This window comes from Leptopilina heterotoma, unplaced genomic scaffold (assembly GCF_015476425.1).
Source record: "Leptopilina heterotoma isolate Lh14 unplaced genomic scaffold, ASM1547642v1 Lhet_134, whole genome shotgun sequence".
Classification (NCBI taxonomy): Eukaryota; Metazoa; Arthropoda; class Insecta; order Hymenoptera; family Figitidae; genus Leptopilina; species Leptopilina heterotoma.
Genome location: NW_025110853.1, coordinates 3,851,466 through 3,872,152, shown reverse-complemented (window position 1 = coordinate 3,872,152; position 20,687 = coordinate 3,851,466). Strand labels below are relative to the sequence as shown.

Genomic DNA, 20,687 nt, shown 5'->3' with positions numbered 1-20,687 from the left:
ATCAATCAATTATTATATTATTAATTTATTAATATTATATAAAATTCTGAATTATATTAAAATAATTATCAAAATATATTAGTAATTATCAAAATTCAAACAATTGTGTTTCAATTTAAATAAATTGATGGTTGTGCGCTCAACATTAACATCGAATTCTTAAAAATGAAAAAATTCCTTGTCCCTCGTTTATTAAAAAATTAATGTTAATCTTTTTTTTCAAAATTATTAATTTGAATCTTATTTGAAATGTAATTATTGAATTTAATTTAAATGTGATTTTTAAATTTGAAAGATTAGGGGGAATATTTATATATTTCTGATATACTCAAGGATACTTTTGAATATTTGTAAATTCTACTTATTATCTCTCTTTTTGGATATTTTTGTTAGGTCACACAATTTATGACATTAGAAATTCAATTGAAAATTTATCTTTCTTTTTCTGCTTTTTTGAAACTGTTAGTGGGATAAATCGTCGTTATCTAAAATAGGCATTTTATCACTTTTTTGACCTACACGTAAGGTGGAGCCCCATTTTGCTCCTCTTCCAGCTTCCGAACTTGCCATTAAAATTGAATATGAATTTGGACCACCAGCTTCTTTACTATAATGAATTCCGTAGAAGAAATATATCAACATTCCTGAAAAGAAAGCATTTTCCATTAAATATTATTCATTATTTAATATTAAATAATTAAAACAAAAAATAAATATACTTCTCTATAAGTATAATTACACAATTTTTCTAAGTTTCTCAAATCTCAAAGCATTATATAGCATCAAAACGTTGCATTTTAACAATTTTGATACGTTCAGGCTTCGCACTCATTTACTAAAACCTACTATTAACTAATTTTCTACGTTATGCTACTATTTGGGTATTGTTTTAGATTTCAGCCACTAAAAGCTACTAGCCCGAGTCGAAATTTAAGCCCTACTTTCACCCTGAATTTTCAGGGTCTATTGAGTGTTAGGAGTAGTAAAGTAGGGTCTAATTCTAATACAATTAGACCCTACTTTGACTCCCAAAATAGGCGGAAATTTGCCAATCTTCCATTTGGAGAAGCAAAGGAGGGTCTACTTCTAAGAAACCTATACCGTACTTTTAAACCTCGTAGACCCTACTTTCATACTCCTAGACCCTACATTCTAAAAGAAAATTTTGAATTATTTTTTAATGCATTACTTGAAACACTGCAAATGCAAAAAGTACTCCAAATTCATAAATACTGATGTGTTTTATAGCGTCTATATACACTTCGTGTATATAGACGCTATAAAACACATAAAATTCCACTTTTACTCATCCCTAGTGCTTCAATTGAATCTGAGCAAATCTTCAAATTTTTCTTTTTCTAATTGTAGGGTCTAGGAGTATGAAAGTAGGGTCTACGAGGTTTAAAAGTACGGTATAGGTTTCTTAGAAGTAGACCCTCCTTTGCTTCTCCAAATGGAAGATTGGCAAATTTCAGCCTATTTTGGGAGTCAAAGGAGGGTCTAGTTTTTAAAAATTGTATTGAAATCAGACCCTACTTTACGACTGCTAAACCTGAATAAGCCCTACATTTTCAGAGGCTAAGTAGGGTCTAAATTTCGACTCGGGAGGGTAACTGCACCAATTGCCGAGGGTGCTCCAATTGTCGAGGATAATAATTTTCTTTTTTAGATAAATAGTATAATATATAATATTTAAGAACAAAAAAAATTTCTAAATAATCTTTGTATTTTCAACTGTATATTTATATATACAAATTTCGTAGCGATTCTACTAAAATAATTATTTAATTAATATTATAATTCACTGCTGTGAAATTTACACGAATCTCCATTTTCTTAATACTTCAGGTTGATTAAAACAGATTTTTAGAAATGCAAATTAAACGTATTTATAATGACTTTTTGTGTACAAAATTATTATTATAATTTTGTACACGAACTAAATTAATTTTGTATGCATGTTTTTTTGTTAAAAACAAATATTTAATATTTTTTAAAAGCAAATCATCGGTATTTGGTTCCTTTTTTTTGACAGTTCCATTTTTCGAGGTAATGACTCGAAAATTGGTGTAGTCACTTTTTTCGCTGATGCACCATTTATCGATGGTTAAGTGTTTATTTACTAAACGTCAAACATAAATGCCAAACATTTATAGGTACACAGAAAAAGAAAAAAAATGCTCCAAAAATTTACAACCAACAGAAAATAATCAACCAAAAAAACGAGGAAGACGGAAAAAAAATTAATAAAAAAAATGCATTATTTAAAACTAAAAAATTTTGTACTATAGTTTAATTATAATTAACCATTATATTTACAGTTCGTAATAAAAGTTTATTTTATTCGCTTACAAATTTAATGTGACTTAAATTAATTTATTTTTTCAATTAATGTCTGATTAACAAAATTGATTAAATTTAATTAACTTATATTTATAAAAGTTTAAAAAACAGTTAAATAATTTTCTGTCCTGTATCATCTACTATAAAAATGTTTTATATCGATATTATAAATTATTCAATTATAGTTAAATAAATATATTTGTTTTCTGGTAATGTTCTATAATATTTTTATCGAAAAAATAAATATCTACTCGATTTTCTAATATCTGTACAGGTTAATTGTTAGGTTATATTGGGTTATATGTTTAAAAATGTCATACCCTCGACAATTGGAACAGACCCTCGAGAAATTAGCACAAGACCATCGACAAATGGTGCTTTTGCTCGATTGACTTTTAAATATATTTTTTGCTTAACAATTTAGTTTATATTAAAAAAATAAATATGAATATTAAACATTATTAGATCCTTCGTCCAAATATACAAAAATCAAATTTTAAAGTGCATTTACTTCCGAGAAAAAAAATGTCAAAGTCACATGTTGCCTAAAACCCTCGACAATTGGTACAGTTACCCTATTTCTGTTTTTTTTAGAATTTCCACTACTTTAATTTCGCTAATACTAGAAATCAAAAAACTATTCTCAAAAATTATAATCAAATTCTTTAAAACGATTCAATTATTTTCAAAAAATATTCGAAATTCAGTTATTTTCAATATCTAGTATTTTCATAAAATTTCTCAAAAGAATTCAATTATTAAAAAAAATTGATAAAATTCATCCAAAATTCAATTATTTTCATAAATAATAAAATTCCCAAAGGAATTCAATTAACTTAGAATAACATTTTCAATACGATTTCGAGAAAATCAATTATTTAACAAAATTTTTTCACAATAATTCAATTACTTTCATTAATAATATTTTTCATGGAAATTTAATTTTTTAAAAAAATTTTTGATAAAATTCTAAGAATTCTTCTTTAAACATTCAATTATTTACAAAAAAATTTTCATAATTATTTATTATACAGCCAACTCTACCAATAGTGCCGCTATCAATAGTGCCACTTCTCCTCTTTCTCGCTCGAGCTCTACCCCCACTTTAGCGACTCTAGCACGGCTTCTGAATTTCGAGTTTTTCCTAAGAGAGAAATATACAAACAGTGGGGGTACTACAGTTCCAAGAAAAGTCGTAAACGCTGTGCAATTTTGCGGCACTATTGATAGAGTTGACTGTATTTCGAAGAAATTAATGATTTAAAACAATGTTTATAAAAAATTCAATTATTATCAAAAATAACAAAATTTTTCACAGAAATTCAATTCTTTTTAAACATTTTAATAACATTTTTTGCAATAATTCAGTTATTTTCATAAATAATGAAATTCTTCTCAGGAATTCAATTATTTTGAAAATTTTAATAAAATTCTTTGCAACTATTCAATTATTTTTATAAATAATAAAATTCATCACAGGATTTCAATTATTTTTACTACAATTTTAGAGGAATTGCTCAAAAAATGCAATTATTCTTAAAAATTTAATTTCAATTCCTCGAAAAAATCAATTATTTAAAAAAATGTTTTTTTTTTAAATTCTTTGGAAGAATTCAATTATTTACAAAAATATTAGAATTTTTCACAGGAATTCAATTATTTTTGAATAGTTTAATAAAATTTTTCGAAAGAAATCAATTATTTTAAATACAATTTTAATTACATTTTTTTTAAATAATTCAATTATTATTCTTTTAGATTTTAATAGAATTCTTCCCAAGAATTCAATTATTTACATAAATAATTTTTCGAAAAAATTTAATTATGTCGTAAATAACAAAATTATTCCCGAAAATTCATTTATTTTGAGGCATTTTAATAAAATTCTTTACAAAATTCAAATATTTTCATAAAAAACAACATTCATTACGAGAATTCAATTATTTTTAAAAGTAATAAATTTCTTCTTGGAAATTCAATTATTAAGAAAAATTTTAATAAAATCATTCTCAAGAATTCAATTATAATCATAAATAATAAAATGCCACACAGACATTCAACTATTGTCAACAATTTTAATAGAATTCTTTGTAAAATTTAATTATTTAAAAAAAAAATTTCGCAATTAAATGATCTTTAATATCTACTATTTTCATAAAATTTCCAAACAGAATTCTATTATTTAATTTTTTTTTTAAATCTGCATAAGAATTCAATTATTTTCCTGAATAATAAAAATTTCTCAGGAATTCAATTATTTAAATTAGAATTTGTATAAAATTATTCGAAGGAAATCAATTATTCAAAAATTTTTATAAAATTCTTTGCAAGAATTAAATTATTTTTTAAATATTTAAATTCTTTCCTAAATAATAAAATCAGTTGCAGGAATTCAATTTATTATCAGGATAAGAATTAAATAAACATTTTTAATGAAAGTTAGGAAAAAGTCTGGAAAATAAAATATAGAATGGAATGTTTGTCGGTTTTGTGAAGTGTCTAAAACAAGATTTTTTGGTCGTCTAGTTTAATTTTTCGATAGCTACTTTTTTATTAATTTTTTTAGTTTGAAAGCTACTTTTTACTACTTTTTTAAAATTAATTATCGAGTGCGAAGTTTGAAAACATTGTAAGGCAACAATTTTGATACGCTTTGTGTCTCAAGCTGACATCCTTAGAAAAGCCGTATATGGAAAAAACTTTATTTGGTAAATAATTAAATGAAAATTAAAATATAAAATACAACTTGCCTACTAGCATCCAGATGAGAAACCGTAACCACGTTAAAAGTGATAAATGAAACATGAGGCCAATATTAAAGAACATACTCATCGCTGGCACAAGTGGTACCAAAGGTACACGGAAGCTTCCTGTACTGGGTGTTTGCTTATGTGCGTGTATCAAAAACAGACCTGTAAATTAATGCATAATTTCAGTTGAAATACTCATTTAAAATTAGATATATTTTTATATGAAGCTGAAACTAGCACCCACTTAATTTTGGAAATTAAATTTTAACATTAAATATTTTTTATGAAGCTGTAACTTGCACCAAGTTATCAGCACGCACTTAATTTTTCAAATTTTGATATTTATTTTTGCTCAAAGCCATCATAAAATTTTGAAAAATTAAATAGGTGCTGACAACTAGGTTCAAGTTGCAGCTTTATAAAAAATAGTTAACTTTAAAATTTAATTTACAAAATAACAAAACTAAGTGGGTACCTGTTTCAGCTTAATTTTTTTTTTAGAAAATATATTCTTATAAAATGTGTTTATAAAAAATCCATAAAGTAAAAACTTACATCCGGAAAGAAAGAGGATTAAGTTAACGATCATTATGTAGTCCGACCACGTTGGCCATGATAAACTTTGAACTATGAGAATTAGCAAAGTGCATAGAGCTATGCATCCAATTGCATAAAATGTTATAGACATTGATACAACAGTTCCGGGATCACAATAGCCAATGAATTTTGCCAACCATGCATATCGGAATTTCAACTTTCCAGTGTCTTCGCAATAATTTAATAACTGCTAATTCAATGAGAAAGATATTTATTAATTTATTAGCTTTCATTTTAATATTAAATTTAAAAATTATAATTTTATTTATAGGGTTGCTATAGGTCAGGAAAATCAGGGAATTCAGGAGAAAGTCAGCGAAAGTAAAATTGATCAGGCGGCTTCCATAAATGAGTTGAACAAAATCAAATTTTTGTGGCAACCCTGATTTAGATAATTTTAGTTTAAATTTAGCTATACATTTAAAATGATATTTTTTGAAAATTTCACTGTAAAGTAAAAATAATAATGATAAAGATAAAAATTATAATGAAAGTAAAAAAAAATTGTTTTCTTTCTTAATTTTTGTAATTCATAATCGTATTCTTTTCTAATGTTTCAGACTAATTCAGATCATTCAGATATTGGAGAAATGGAAGAAAAATTTGAACTTCCCCAAAAAAGTGATGCTTTCATCGAGGTAAACAACGAATGGCAAGTAGATTTTGTCATTATATTGATTCTATTTTTTTTCTGTTCGTAACAATAGTTAAAGTTACAAAAAAAATTTTGAAAATCGCTGCATACTTTGCGCGTAATTTTCTTTTTATCACAAAGCATATTTTATAACTGTTTATGTTGAAATGCCGCCAATGATTTTTTTAACCAACTTTAAGTCTTTAAAAATTTTGAAATGTTCTATTTTTCTTAAAAAATTTTTGTTATCAGAGTTACCACAGGTCAGGGAAGCCAGGGAATTTTATCAAAAATTCCGGAAAAAGTAATTTAAAAAAATACCTTGAATTTTTTTCTATTTTCGACAATAATAATTGAATTTTAGACAATATATAATTTATTTTGAATTATTTAGTTTCTTGTAGGTATTAGTTCGACTTAAAATATTAGCCAGATTTGATTAAAAAATAAAAAAAATGCAAATTTTTTATTTTTTGTCCTTTTGCTTGATACGACACTAATAAGTAGCTAACTTTTTAAGACAAATGACGTATTTTCACAATAAAATTTAAAAATAAACAGTAAATCCAAATTTATAAGCCATACTCCAATTTTTTATTCTTAAACATTTTTTAAATTTATTTTTCTGGTAAATATTGTTTAATTCTTTAATGAAGTTTGTATTGATATTTTTCTTATTTTGACAATTTTTTTAAATTATCATCATTAAATCTATTTTATTATCAATTCATTAAGTAAGTAAATTAAAGGAATAAATACAATATCAAAAAATTTTCCTAAAATAAAAGAATTGTATTTATGTTTAGATTACAAAAATTTTTAAATTTTCATTGTTACTTAAAATAATTGAAATATTTTAATGTTCTTGAACTTAACTTAAAAAGATAATATGTTATTTGTTAAAAATTTCATCAGTTTTTGAATAGGTAACAGATGTTTAAATTATCACTAGGAAACAAATAATTTACCTCTGAAAATAATCATGAGAATTTTTAAAATTTCTTAGATTGAATTTAAAAACTAGAATAATTTTTGGAGAAAATTATCACATTACTGGCTAGTTTAGTTATTTAAATTGTACGTAAAATTACGTTTAAAAAACTATTCAACAAATTGAATTTTTAAAGTATTTTAATTTAATAATTAATAAATAATTGAATTGAATTTTTATAAATAAATAATTGAAATTTCTTTACATTATATTAAAAATAATTTAAATTTCTTCGCAATATATTCAATTATTTTCATAAATAGTAAAACTCATAGCAGAATTTTTAAAAATTATATTCAAAAACCGTCGAAAGAATTCAATTATTTTTAGAAACTAAAAAAATTCTTCTCAAGAATTCAATTATTTCCATAAATAGCAAAATTCTTCAGATTTACTAAATTTTTTTGAATATTAGTTTAAAAAAAAATTCTTCACAAGAATTCAATTATTTTCATAAATTTTCATAAAATTCTAAAAATCAATTCAATTATTTTCAAAAGTAATATAATTCTTTGCAGAAATTCAATTATGTTTAAAATTTTTTTTTAAAGTCTCCTCCAAATTTCAATTATTTTTATAAATAATTAAATTGTTCTCCACAATTCAATTATTTTCAAAAATTTTAATAAAATTCTTTGCAAAAATTTAATTAAAAAATTGAAAAAATTCTTTGTTTAATTCAATTATTTTCCAAATTTTGAATTAAAATTATTAAAACAAGCGTCGTCTTTCAAGTCACAAATTTTTTCTGAATCGAAATTAAATTCTAAAAAAGTTCTGAGTACTTCCATGTTTCGGAAAAAGCTCCAAATTAATGAAAAAAGAACTAATTTGATATTAGATTTGATCGGAAGCAAATTTTAAAAAAGTTCTTAGTTTCTCCGTGTTTATGAAAAAAACTTGCAGAATTTTCATGGAATCTCCACGGAAATAGTAGAAAATACGATTTAATAATGAATTAGCAATTAGTAGAAAACTATACTTAAAATTAGTCACGACTATTACTAATTCAACTGATAAATGAATCCGCACAATTTTATTAGTGGAAAACTACCAGTTCAGATTTAAAGAATAAATTTTAGTATCTTAGAGGGGGAAAATGTTAATTAATGCATTTTGTAAAATAAAAAATTCTTTGTAGAATTTGCCCAATTTTTTATAGACAGTGTAAGTTTTAATTAAGTTTACAGCTAAAGATATTAACTTGACTATCTGTATTATTATTATTATTATTATTATTATTATTAGCACTGTATTGTGTATGATAATCTTTTTTAGACTAAAGCGGGATATTCTGTAAGTTTAGGTAAAAAGTAGAAAATTCTGTCTATGGAAATCATTAAATATTTGTGGCAACTTTGATGATTAATTTTGCGAAAATGAAAATGTAAATTATTTAAAATCTTATACCTCCGATTCGGCAGAAGTCATGCTACGACCATCACTGCTGGAATCAGCACCTTCCGTAGGCGGTGACGTGAGGGTACTTGATGTGCTAGTTGTAGAAATTGGTGATAAGACTTTCTCTGGTCGATATCTTAGAACTATAATACTGGCAGAGACAATTGTGTAGGCCAAAAAGGTACCAATTGACATAAATTCGACTAAATGTTGTAGGTCAAAGAACAGAGCAAGTAGGGCACTGATTACGCCACTGATTGCCAAATTTACAACAGGCACCTGAGTGCGGGAATTCACTCGTCCTAAAAAGCCAAAAAGTAGACCATCACTCGCCATTGAATATAGAGTTCGAGGTAGTGAGAAAAGTGATCCAAATAGTGTTGTCGTCATTCCACACAGAGCACCCACACTGTAATAAACAGACGTAATAGGAATATCAAATCTTTAACTTTTCATTTCTTTTTTTTATTTTTTGCGAGTTATTTTTTGTCTCTAGGAAATTTTATTTTATTTTTAGGCCTCGGATAGTGTGACTCTTTATTTTAATTGAAATTCTTCGAAAATACACTCGAATAAAGTAAATGATTTTTTCGTCCTTTAAACCCATTAAAACGAATTTTTTTACCTTATAGTCGATCCGAGGTCTGTATTTTAATATTTTTTCCCTTCGAAAAAGAAAATTAAGAAAAAGACTAAAAGGATAAATTGAATGCAGGCTTCGCACTCATCTACTAAAATCTACTATTTACTACTTTTTCTACGTTATGATACTATTTGGGTATTTTTTTTAGACTTCAGCCCCTAAATCTACTATTTCTTTTTTTTCTGAGAATTTCCATCAAATTTCTTTAAAAAGATTCAATTATTTTCAAAAAATATTCGAAATTAAATTATTTTCAATATCTAGTATTTTCATAAATTTTCGCAAAGGAATTCAATTTTTATTTTAAAAAAATTGATAAAATTCAATTATTTTCATAAATAATAAAATTACCACGGGAATTCAATTAATTTAGAATAGCATTTTCAAAAAAATGTCGAAAAATCAATTATTTAACAAAATTTTTATACAATTCTTCACAATAATTCAATTATTTTCATAAATAATAAAACTCATCGAAGAATTTCAATTATTTTTAATACTATTTTTAATTAATTAATAGAAAAATTCAATTATTTTCACAAATAAAATTTTCCACAAGAGTTCAATTATTTAAAATAAAATTTTCATAATATTTTTAATATTTCGAAAAAATTAATTATTTAACCTTTGGAGAACACATGGGGTCATTCTGACTCGAAATTTTTTACGAAAAGCTTCTTATCTATTGTTTAATATTTTTTATAAGGATTTTGAAGTATACATAATTATTTTAACGAAGTTGAAGTCCACAACGTTATATCAATGAAAAAAATTTATTTAATGCATTCAAGTATTATTTTTATTTTAATATTTAATTGTAAAATAATTATTATCAAAATATAAACATTAGTCTTTCTTTTCTAAATATTTTTGTGTTAATATTGCTGCGTTATTTTTAATTAATTTATTAAGTGAACAATTTTTTTTCGTTGGTCAACGTTGTGGACTTCAACTTGGTTTATTTTACTGATTTTGAACTATATTTTAAAAAAATGCTTAGGTTGATCAGATGAACAGTTCACAATTGGTTGAGCATTGAAAACTGATCTAAAAAAGAGGTGTATTCTCCGATGGTTAAAACAATATTTATAAAATTCTTAAGAAGAATTCAATTATTTTCAAAAATAACAACATTTTGCACAGAAATTCAATTCTTTTTAAACTTTAAACGTTTTAATAAAATTTTTGTCGATAATTCAATTATTTTCATAAATAATAAAATTCTTCTTAGGAATTCAATTATTTTCGAAAATTTTAATAAAATTCTTAGCAACTAATCAATTATTTTCATAAATAATAAAATTCGTCGCAGGATTTCAATTATTTTGAATACAATTTTAATTGAATTTCTCGAAAAATGCAATTATTCTTTATAATTTTATTAAAATTCTTTGAAAAAATAAATGATTTAAAAATATGATTTCTTAAAATTCTTTTAAATAATTCAATTATTTACAAAAATAACAAAATTTTGCACAGAAATTCAATTCTTTTTAAACTTTAAACGTTTTAATAAAATTTTTGTCGATAATTCAATTATTTTCATAAATAATAAAATTCTTCTTAGGAATTTAATTATTTTCGAAAATTTTAATAAAATTCTTAGCAACTAATCAATTATTTTCATAAATAATAAAATTCGTCGCAGGATTTCAATTATTTTTAATACAATTTTAATTGAATTTCTCGAAAAATGTAATTATTCTTGATAATTTTATTAAAATTCTTTGAAAAAATAAATGATTTAAAAATATGATTTCTTAAAATTCTTTTGAAGAATTCAATTATTTACAAAAATATTGGAATTTTTTATATAGAAATTCAATTATTTTCAAATATTTTAATAAAATTGTTCGAAAGAAATCAGTTATTTTAAATACAATTTTTATTAAATTTTTTTGAAATAATTCAATTATTCTTTTAGATTTTAATAGAATTCTTCCCAAAATTCAATTATTTACATAAATAATTCTTTGAAAGAATTCAATTATGTCGATAAATAATAAATAATAAAATGCTTCTTAGGAATTCAATTATTTTCAAAAAAATTTAATAAAAGACCACACAGACATTCAATATTATTGTCAAAAATTTAAATGGAATTCTGTGTAAAATTTAATTATTTTTAAAAACTTCTACTATTAGATCTACTATTTTCATAAAATTTCAAAACAGAATTCAATTATTTAAAAAAATTTTTTTGTAAGAATCTTCGTAAGAATTCAATTCTTTTCATGAATAATAAAAATTTCTCAGGAATTCAATTATTTAAATTAGAATTTGCATAAAATTAGACGAAGAAAATTAATTATTTAAAAAATTTAATAAAATTCTTCTCAAGAATTAAATTATTTTTATAAATATATTGAAATTCTTTCGTGAATAATAAAATTCGTTGCAGGAATTCAATTTATTAGCAGAATAAGAAAGAAGTAAATATTTTTAATGAAAATTAGGAAAAAGTCAGAAAAATAAAATATAGAATGGAATTTTAGTCAGTTTTGTGAAGTGTCTAAAACGAGTTTTTTTGGTCGTCTAGTTTAATTTTTCGATAGCTACTTTTTTACTACTTTTTTTTTAGTTTGAATGCTACTTTTTGCGACTTTTTTTAAAATTAATTATCGAGTGTGAAGTCTGTGAATGACTGAATAAAAAGGCAAAGTAGAGAAAGATTAGTTTCTATTTTTGTTCGGAATATTTACGATTGAAAGATTAATTTCCCACCTGATAACATATTTCGCCCAAAAAATCCCCTTTGAAGCAAAAGCTTCCGGTAATGCTGCCGTCGGATTTATTTCCCAATACGGAACCGTTAGTGTTAGAGCTCCACTGACCAAAACATAGCCAATGGTTACAATTCCCATTGAAATGGCAGTTGCTATTGGTATACTACGACATGGATCTCGAACTTCCTCGCCGGACGTTGCAATTGAATCAAATCCAACGAATGCATAGAAACACGTTGCAGCACCTGATAATTAGGAAGAAAAATTAATTTTTCCCAAAAAAGGAAATTTGTTAGAAATTTAATTCTTTTTTCAGAAGTTAAAAAGAAATATTTACCGGCAAGAACGCCGTGAAAACCGTAGGGCAAAAAACCATGATTTTCCGAACTCCAATTGCTTAAGTCTGCATGATAAATACCAAGACCAATCACCAGTCCCATGACAGCAAGATTAATGAGAGTCAAAAATGAATTGACAGTTGCTGAACATTTCACCCCAACTCCCAAAAGTAGAGAATAAATAATGCATAAAAATGCCGCCAGTGGATCTGGTACATGACCCAATGGATTACCCTTCATACTATCTCCAATCAATCGATACGTAAAATTACTTATCGCCCCTCCTGATAATGAATCCACGTAACCGCTCCATGCCCTTGCGACAGACGCTGCACCTGGAATTTTTTAATGATTCAATTATTTTTTTTTATTATCTTCATTATCTGGAATTTTCTAACAATTCAATTATATTTTCTGTTATTAGCAATATTATTATTATTATTATTATTATTATCATTACTATCACTGCTATTTCTATTATTATTTATTATTAAATTAATAGTTTTAGGATTCTTATTATTTTTTGTTATAAATTACATATACCTATCATGTGCTCCAAAATAATATTCCATCCAATGACGAATGCCCAGAATTCGCCAATAGTTACATACGTGTAAATATAGGCACTTCCGGCCCTAGGGACTTTGGCTCCGAATTCTGCATAACAAAGTGCTGCTAATAATGAAACAAATCCAGCAATTATAAAACTAACAATTACACCAGGCCCTGCTATATCGTGTGCGACTGTTCCAGTTAAAACGTAAATTCCAGCACCAATCATGTGACCCACACCTGTTACATAAAGATTAATTTCACGCTAGTAATGTTTATTAGATTCATTAATTTAATTAAGAGCGTTGATAATTAAATTACTTAATTACTTGATTTAATTTTATTCCTGTGTTAATATTAATTATAATTAATAATGAAAGTAATTATTTTAAAAGAGTTTTAGACGTTCAAATAAATGAAACATTTTTTTTTCCTCCAACAGTTTGGAAAAAAGGAGACAAATAATTTTTTTTGAAAAATTCAACTAAACTTTATCAAAAAAAATTATTTCTAAAGAATTGTTATTTAAAAGTATGAAAAATTCAAATTTTTAAAGATTTTATTTTAAAACCTTTTCAAAATTAAATTATTTCTAAAAATTCATTAAAAAATTTTATCAACAAATTTTTGAATAATCGAATTATGTCGAGGAATTTTAATAAAATTTTTAAGAATAGTTGTAATTACATTTTTCGAGAAATTCAATTAAAATTGTATTAAAAATAATTGAAATTCTGCGATGACTTTTATTATTTATTAAAATAATTGAATTATTGCAAAGAATTTAATAAAAAAAATTTTTAATAATTTTTTGTTTTAAATGTATTCCAATTCTTTTTTAAATAATTGAATTTCTCGAGAAATATCATTATTCTTAAAAATTATTATTTAAAATTTGTTGATAAAATTCTTTATGAGAATTCAATTTTAAGAAATATTCAATTATTCAATAAATTATTTACTTTTGTACTTAAATAATTGAATTCTTGTAGATTTTAGATAATAATTGAATTTTGAAAAAGTTTCAAATTAAAATCTTTGATAATTTGGATTTTTCATATTTTTAACTAACAATTCTGTAAAATTAATTTTTTTGATAAAGTTTAATTGCATTTTTTTTCGAGAAAATATTTAAAATTTTACCAAGAGTTTTATTAAAATTTTTGAATATAATTAATTTTTGGAGATTTTATTAGGTATTTTAAAAAAATTGAAATTTTGACGAATTTTAATAAAATTTTAAAGATTTTTTCCATTTTTTGAGAAACTTGATTAAAATTGTACTAAAAATAAATAAATAATTGAAATTCTTCGATGAGTTTTATTATTTATGAAAATTTCAATTATTTTCAAAAATTCATAAAAAGTATTTTATTACTTATGAAAATATTTTAGTTTCTGTGGAATTTTTATTATTTTAGAAAATAATTAAATGATTGTGTAGCATTTTATTAAATTTTTTTTAAATAGTTGAATTCTTTTGGAAAATTTTATTAAAGTAGTAGATATTGGAAATCATTGAATTCAGAAAAATTATTGAAAATAATTGAAATTTTGCTAAGAATTTTATTAAAATTTTGGAAAATAATTGAATTTTGGAGAAAAATTTTATTATATTTATAAAAATAATTGAAATTTAGAAGAAAATTTTAAAAAAATGTTAACAGAATTTAATTTTTGCGAAGAATTTTATTAGGTTTGAAAATAATTGAAATATTGCAATCATTTGTAACTTCTCCAAAATTCAATTTTTTGGAATTTTTAACTAAAAGTCTTCTTTAAATCAATTATTTTAAATTACTTTTGACAAAGTTCTTTGAGAATTTAATTATTCAAAGAATAAAGAAAGTTCATACCCAAATTTATTTTGAAATTCACTCCTTTTCAATTTAATTTTATGATATTTCAATTATTCAAAAATTTTCCATAAAAAATAATAAATTCAACTAATTTCAAAAGAATTTTTCAAGAAAATTATAGTTCTACAGAATTGTTATTTAAAGGTATTAAAGATGTATTTTCAAAGATTTTAATTTAAAACCTTTTCAAAATTTAATTATTTTTTAGAGTTTTTAACTAAAATACTTCTCTAAATCAATTCTTTTGAATAATTGTTAGAAAATTCTTTCCTAAATCAATTATTTTTAATAATAATTAAATATATGTTAGAAAATTCAACTAATTTCAACAGAATTTGAATTAAATTTTTTCAGAAATATTAGTTCTTAAAAATATTTCTAATTCAATTCATTAAAAATTAAAATTAAAAAGAAAAAGTTTTAAATTAAAACCTTTTGAAGTTCATCTATTTATGAAAATTGTAAACGCAATTTTTTAAAAATTCAATTAGTCTTGAAATAGTTGAATAAAATTATTCATTAAATAATTTGTATCTAATTCTTGGTAATTTCATTGTTTATAAGACACACAAAAAAGACACAAAAATTCAGAATTTTCTTATGAATTCTAAAAATTTAATTTTTCCCAGTACTTTTAATAAAAATCCCTAACTTTTTCCTGATTTCCCTAACCAATTCTACTCTCCCTGACTTTTCCTTGAATTCTCTAACTTCCCTGACCTGTGACAATCCTGGTTTAAAATAAATTTTATTTGGTTAGCATAAAGGTTTTATTTATGTTGAATAAAATTTTTACTAAAACAAATAAATAACCTAGTTGGTTTTAAGACAAATATAACTTTATAACCAAATAAATTATATTTGGTTGAAATAAAAATTTTCTCTGGGTGAAAACTGAATTTCGAAAAATATTTTAAGTGAATATTTATTTATAGATAAAAAAATTTAGATAAAAAACTCAAAAATTACAAAACTTTTTAGTTGTTTCAAATAAATTTTATTTGGTTCAGATAAAACTGAAATGCACTTTAGTTGGTTCAAATAAAATTTTTCTCTGTTTGTAGGAACATATGTTATTAATTATTAACATTAATGATTAAAGTACTTTATTAATAGCACTAATAAATAAAGTATTTAATTAATAGCACTAATAATTAAAGCATTTAATTAGTACTATTAATAATAAAATCAAAGTGTTTAATTAATAATATTATTCATTAAATGTATTATCTGTTAGGATTTATTTCCACTAATTAAAATTTCTAAAGAAAAAAAATTAAATATAGAAAACATTACCGAGTAACGTGATATCAAAAGTTGAGAGACATCTTTTTAATGGTGTCTCCATTATGTCTCCCTGTAAATTTTTTCTTCTGTTCATTTTCCCACATACATCCGTTATCACATGTCCGAGTATCATTCTTCGAACTGACGGCATTTTTTTAATTCTGTAATTAAAGATATTTTTTATTTTTCTCCTATTTTAAACTTTCTGTATTACTTCCATCTTGATTTTTTTGAAATTCACATGTGGTGGAATTTTTTTCTTTTATGAATGTCAAAAATTGAAGTTGTAAATGTTGAAAATGAATGACAATAGTTAAAATCATCTGTGAGTGGGTGTTAGTAAATTAATTAATATGAAATTGACGAATTTTGGAGAAAATATGAAATGAAATTGTTGTTAATGAAATTATGAAATGATACAAGATGATTTATTGTTTGTTGAATTAATCTGATGTTTGTCTTCTATAATATGATGAATAGTATAATAATTGTTACACTGATCTACTTACTTTATTTCCAATAACCTAATTTTCTATAGAAAAATAATGAATGAAAATCACTATCCTTTACAGACTTGAACGAATAAATAGTGCGACGTCGCGTGGCTTTGCTTTCACTGCGCAAGCTTTAATTTCAATCGATTGAGGTTTAAGAAAAGCTTTTTACGTCATCAATTGAATTAGAAATATCAATTTTTTTTTGTTCTAAATTTTTAAATTCGATGTTGAATTTAAAATATAAAGTAAATTTAAAATTTGTAATAAATAATAAATAAATAATTTTTAACATAATTAGTGGTGAAAAATTCAGTTTTAGTAAATAAAAATATTCCAACAGTTTTATTTCTAAAAATGAAAAATAACTTTCCATTTTGATAATTAGATACCTATAAAAAACAAAATTTTATGTATTTTTCTCAAAATTTAGAACTGCGGATTTATAGGAATAAAATGAAAAATGCTGCAAAGTATTTTTTTTGACACAGAAAAGAAAATGCATCAACAGGTAATATTTAATCGAACCACTCAACGTAATCATCAATTTGCAATTGTTACAAAAGGCATTAAAATCGATTGCAATAATCAGAAGAGAAAGAATTCCAATTGCCATACTGTTGTACAATATTGTTCTTCAAGATGATGAAAATTGACAAAATTATTATTACAATGCTAACTGTAAGTCATCTATCCCAAGTACTAACTAGTTTTCCGTTAATAAATTCAAAAATGAATCAAAATATTCCAAGTGCACATATTTTTAAGAGAAATGCCATAATCGAGGAGGCAATGAACGAAGAAAAAAATCCCAAGAAACGTGCTGGAGGAACATTGGTGATTAATGGTCTCGACAGAATGATCTTTATTCCATATCGTCACCATAATGACAGTCAAGAATTACATGAGGAGGGAACAACGAAACCACCACCAATTATCGAGGAAAGTTCAGAAAAACCACCTGAAGAACAAGAAGAAACATCACCGATTTATAGTTTCGAGGATAGTTTAGAAATGCCGATCCATCCGGTTGGATCAAAGCCTTGTCCTAATGATACATCTAGTGATTCAGAGGAGAGTCCGGAAGAAATAAGTTTCACGGATGAAAGTGATGAATCGTCTTTAGATATTGAAGAAAGTTCGAGCGATAGTGAAGTTTCGGATACTGAAGAATCAGATTCATCTGAATCGGAGTTTTCTTCTGGTGGTGTCAGTTCTGAAGAAATCGGAAAACCGGATTATTCTACTACGAGTACTGAGAGACCCGAACCAACAACCACTGAAAAACCAACTCGACCGCCTGCAGTATCAACAACTGTAAAACCTACAACAGCAAAACCAAGTCGACCACCTGTAGTATCAACAACTGTAAAACCTACAACTGCAAAACCAACTGGACCGCCTATAAAACCGATTTCAAGTGAGAGTTGCGAAGAACAAGGCGATAAGACTGAAGAAGAATTGGTTCACGAACCCGGAAGTGAAGAAAAACCGATTTCGAGTGAAAGTGTTGAGAAACCAACTCGGCCACCGATTGAACATCCAGGACTTGTTGGATCCAGTGAAAGTTGTGAGGAACAAGGCGAGAGTGGAGAGAAACCGACTCGACCGCCTGGTGGACAACCGGAAAAGCCGATTTCGGGTGAAAGTGGCGAAAAACCAACTCGACCTCCAATTCAACATCCAGGACTTGTCGTTTCTAGTGAAAGTTGCGAAGAACAAGGCGATAAAACTGAAGAAGAACCATTACAACCACCTGAAAGTGGAGAAAAACCGACTAGACCGCCTGTTGGACACCCGATTTCTAGTGGAAGTGCCGAAATATCGCGTCCACCAATCCAGCAACCTGGAATTACCATTTCTAGCGAAAGTTGCGAAGAACAAGGCGATATATCTGAAGAAGAACCGCTTCATCGACCCGAAAGTGGCGAAAAACCAACTAGACCACCAATTCAACATCCAGGAGTTATCGTTTCTAGTGAAAGTTGTGAGGAACAAGGCGATAAATCCGAAGAAGAACCATTACAACCAACTGAAAGTGGAGAAAAACCAATTCGCCCACCTGTTGTACAACCGGAAAAGCCGATTTCAACCGAAAGTTGCGAAGAACAGGATGATAAGTCATCTCCTACTGATTCCGAACACGAACCATCGGTAATACCCGAAAAACCAGTTGAACCTCCAGAGAAACCATCTCAATCCCCTGCTAAACCAATTTCCAGCGAAAGCCAAGGTGAGGATGTACCAAAACCCCCTCATGAAATCTCCCTGATAATAGCGTTATTAATTTCGAAATATAACTATTTGATGAATCTTTTCAAGCACCAATTTATCCATCATCCACTAATAGCTCGTAACAAAATAAAATCACCTAAATTTTCAGAAAAACCACATCAGGAGAAACCAGAACAATTGGAAATAAGTTGCGAAGAAGTGACACAGGAAATTGACGAACAATTTGTATCAGTCGATCCTGAATATAATACAACTGCAAATTATGTCGATATCAGTAATCCAGAAACATTTGTGTCGAGTGAGAGTTGCGAAGAGAATGGCTCACGTTCATTAGATGATTATGATCCTTTCATTGCTAATCCAGACTTAGATGAAAATTCCCATCATTCGAAAACTAATGAATCTGGAAAATTTGGAAACTTTGATGATAAATCAATTTCAGATGAAGATTATTTTAAACCAATAGGAAGTCATGATGGCGATAAAGTTGCGAGTCCATTTTTTGGAATTGTCACAACCATACGACCACAATTTGATGCAGAATGCGATGATGTTTGTCGAAGAAAGAATTTTTTAGCAATTTTGGGTCTTTTTCCAGTAAATTGTAAATCGACGTTTGAATCATGTAAATTAAATGTTACTGATGCAATTACTAGATCATTGAATGGGGAAAAATACATTAAACAATATCCGCGAATTGTGGAGTTTTTACAGAAATTGGATTTGAATAATTTGAAAAAAATGATTATGAATTTACAACCGATTCCTTTAAATTCACTACCTCCGCCTTATTTATTGTCACAAGATAATCGAAATTACGTTAATAATATTTTAAAATAAATTTAATTAAGAGAAAAATAGTTTTTTTAATTAAACATTTATATTGAAGTACAGCAAATAAGTTGTACGATTCACTATCTTTAGAGACGAAATTTCAGGAAACTAACAGAAAGGTACCTAAAGATTAAAATTTTTTTTAAAATTTTTATTCCAAAAGTTATAAACATAACCTACAATTTTTTGCTTCTTAGGTACCTTTCTTGGGATATAACTTTTTTTGCATATTGATCATTGATTTACAAAATTGTTTAAAAGTTTAAAGGTATAAAAATTAATTTTAAAACAATTTCTTTATTTTTTATTATTTCGGTGAATAATTACAATTATTTTAAATAATTAAATTCTAAAATAACTTTTTTTCAAATAGTTACTAATACTTATTAACTTATTAGAATAGATTTTAGTTAACAACAGTACTAACTTTAAAAAATAATTCAATTTTAGATGGATTTGAACTAAAATTTTTCAAAAACTTCAATTAATGTGTGGCTATTAACAACAATTAAATATTAATTTATATACAATTATTTTAGTTTCAACTTTAAATAATAATAATTGTTGAATTTTCAATTACAATGAATTTTAAAACAATGCCCTGATTTTTTCTTAACTCTGTAAATTTTTCAATTTATTTTAAATAATTCAATTCTTGCGAACAACTTTTTTTAAATTATAATTATAATTAACTCAGAAAAGATTTTTTTGTTATGAAACGTTAAATTTTTCAGATACAATGAATTTTAGAAAGTTTTAAACTAAATTTCTTCTAAAACTTTCAATTGATGTTAAGAAACTAATAATAAATAAAAATTTATTTTAAACATTATATAAATTTTAAATTCTGAAAAAATTAGGTTTCTTATAAATTTTAATTTAATTTTTTAGAAATTCTTGAGTTTTTTTGAAAAAATTTTATTGAAGAATTATTAAAATAATTGAAATTTTGTAAAATCAAATTAAAAATATTTAAACTGGATAAACGATTAGAAATTTAAAA

General features: G+C 24.9%; 2 protein-coding genes across 3 annotated transcripts; one reads left to right on the top strand and one right to left on the bottom strand.

Moving 5' to 3' along the window:
* Nucleotides 1-45: 45 nt before the first annotated feature.
* On the bottom strand, nucleotides 46-16,733 carry LOC122497570 (cationic amino acid transporter 4). 2 transcript variants are annotated; one of them, XM_043604774.1, is made up of 9 exons: nucleotides 16,631-16,733; nucleotides 16,131-16,282; nucleotides 12,967-13,215; nucleotides 12,423-12,758; nucleotides 12,084-12,330; nucleotides 8,726-9,125; nucleotides 5,649-5,877; nucleotides 5,094-5,255; nucleotides 46-644 (listed from the first exon to the last, which is right to left on the bottom strand). In XM_043604774.1, the coding sequence occupies exons 2-9, from the start codon at nucleotides 16,270-16,272 to the stop codon at nucleotides 463-465; spliced, it is 1,947 nt and encodes a 648-aa protein (XP_043460709.1). In that variant the 5' UTR covers nucleotides 16,273-16,282; nucleotides 16,631-16,733; the 3' UTR covers nucleotides 46-462. The 2 variants fall into 2 exon arrangements, with proteins under 2 accessions (XP_043460709.1, XP_043460707.1); XM_043604772.1 differs by having other exon boundaries at nucleotides 47-644; nucleotides 5,649-5,880.
* A 614-nt stretch (nucleotides 16,734-17,347) lies between these two features.
* LOC122497568 (zonadhesin-like) lies at nucleotides 17,348-19,690 on the top strand. The gene has a single exon (XM_043604770.1). The coding sequence runs from the start codon at nucleotides 17,348-17,350 to the stop codon at nucleotides 19,688-19,690; it is 2,343 nt and encodes a 780-aa protein (XP_043460705.1).
* Nucleotides 19,691-20,687: the final 997 nt, after the last annotated feature.

Coding starts and splice junctions, on each gene's coding strand:
- LOC122497570 (XM_043604772.1), bottom strand. CDS start 16,272: ATGCCGTCAGTTCGAAGAATGATACTCGGACATGTGATAACGGATGTA. Junction 9,126..12,083: donor TGGGCGAAATATGTTATCAG/GTGGGAAATTAA, acceptor TGTTTATTACAG/TGTGGGTGCTCTGTGTGGAA. Junction 5,256..5,648: donor AATCCTCTTTCTTTCCGGAT/GTAAGTTTTTAC, acceptor ATTAATTTACAG/GTCTGTTTTTGATACACGCA.
- LOC122497568 (XM_043604770.1), top strand. CDS start 17,348: ATGAATCAAAATATTCCAAGTGCACATATTTTTAAGAGAAATGCCATA.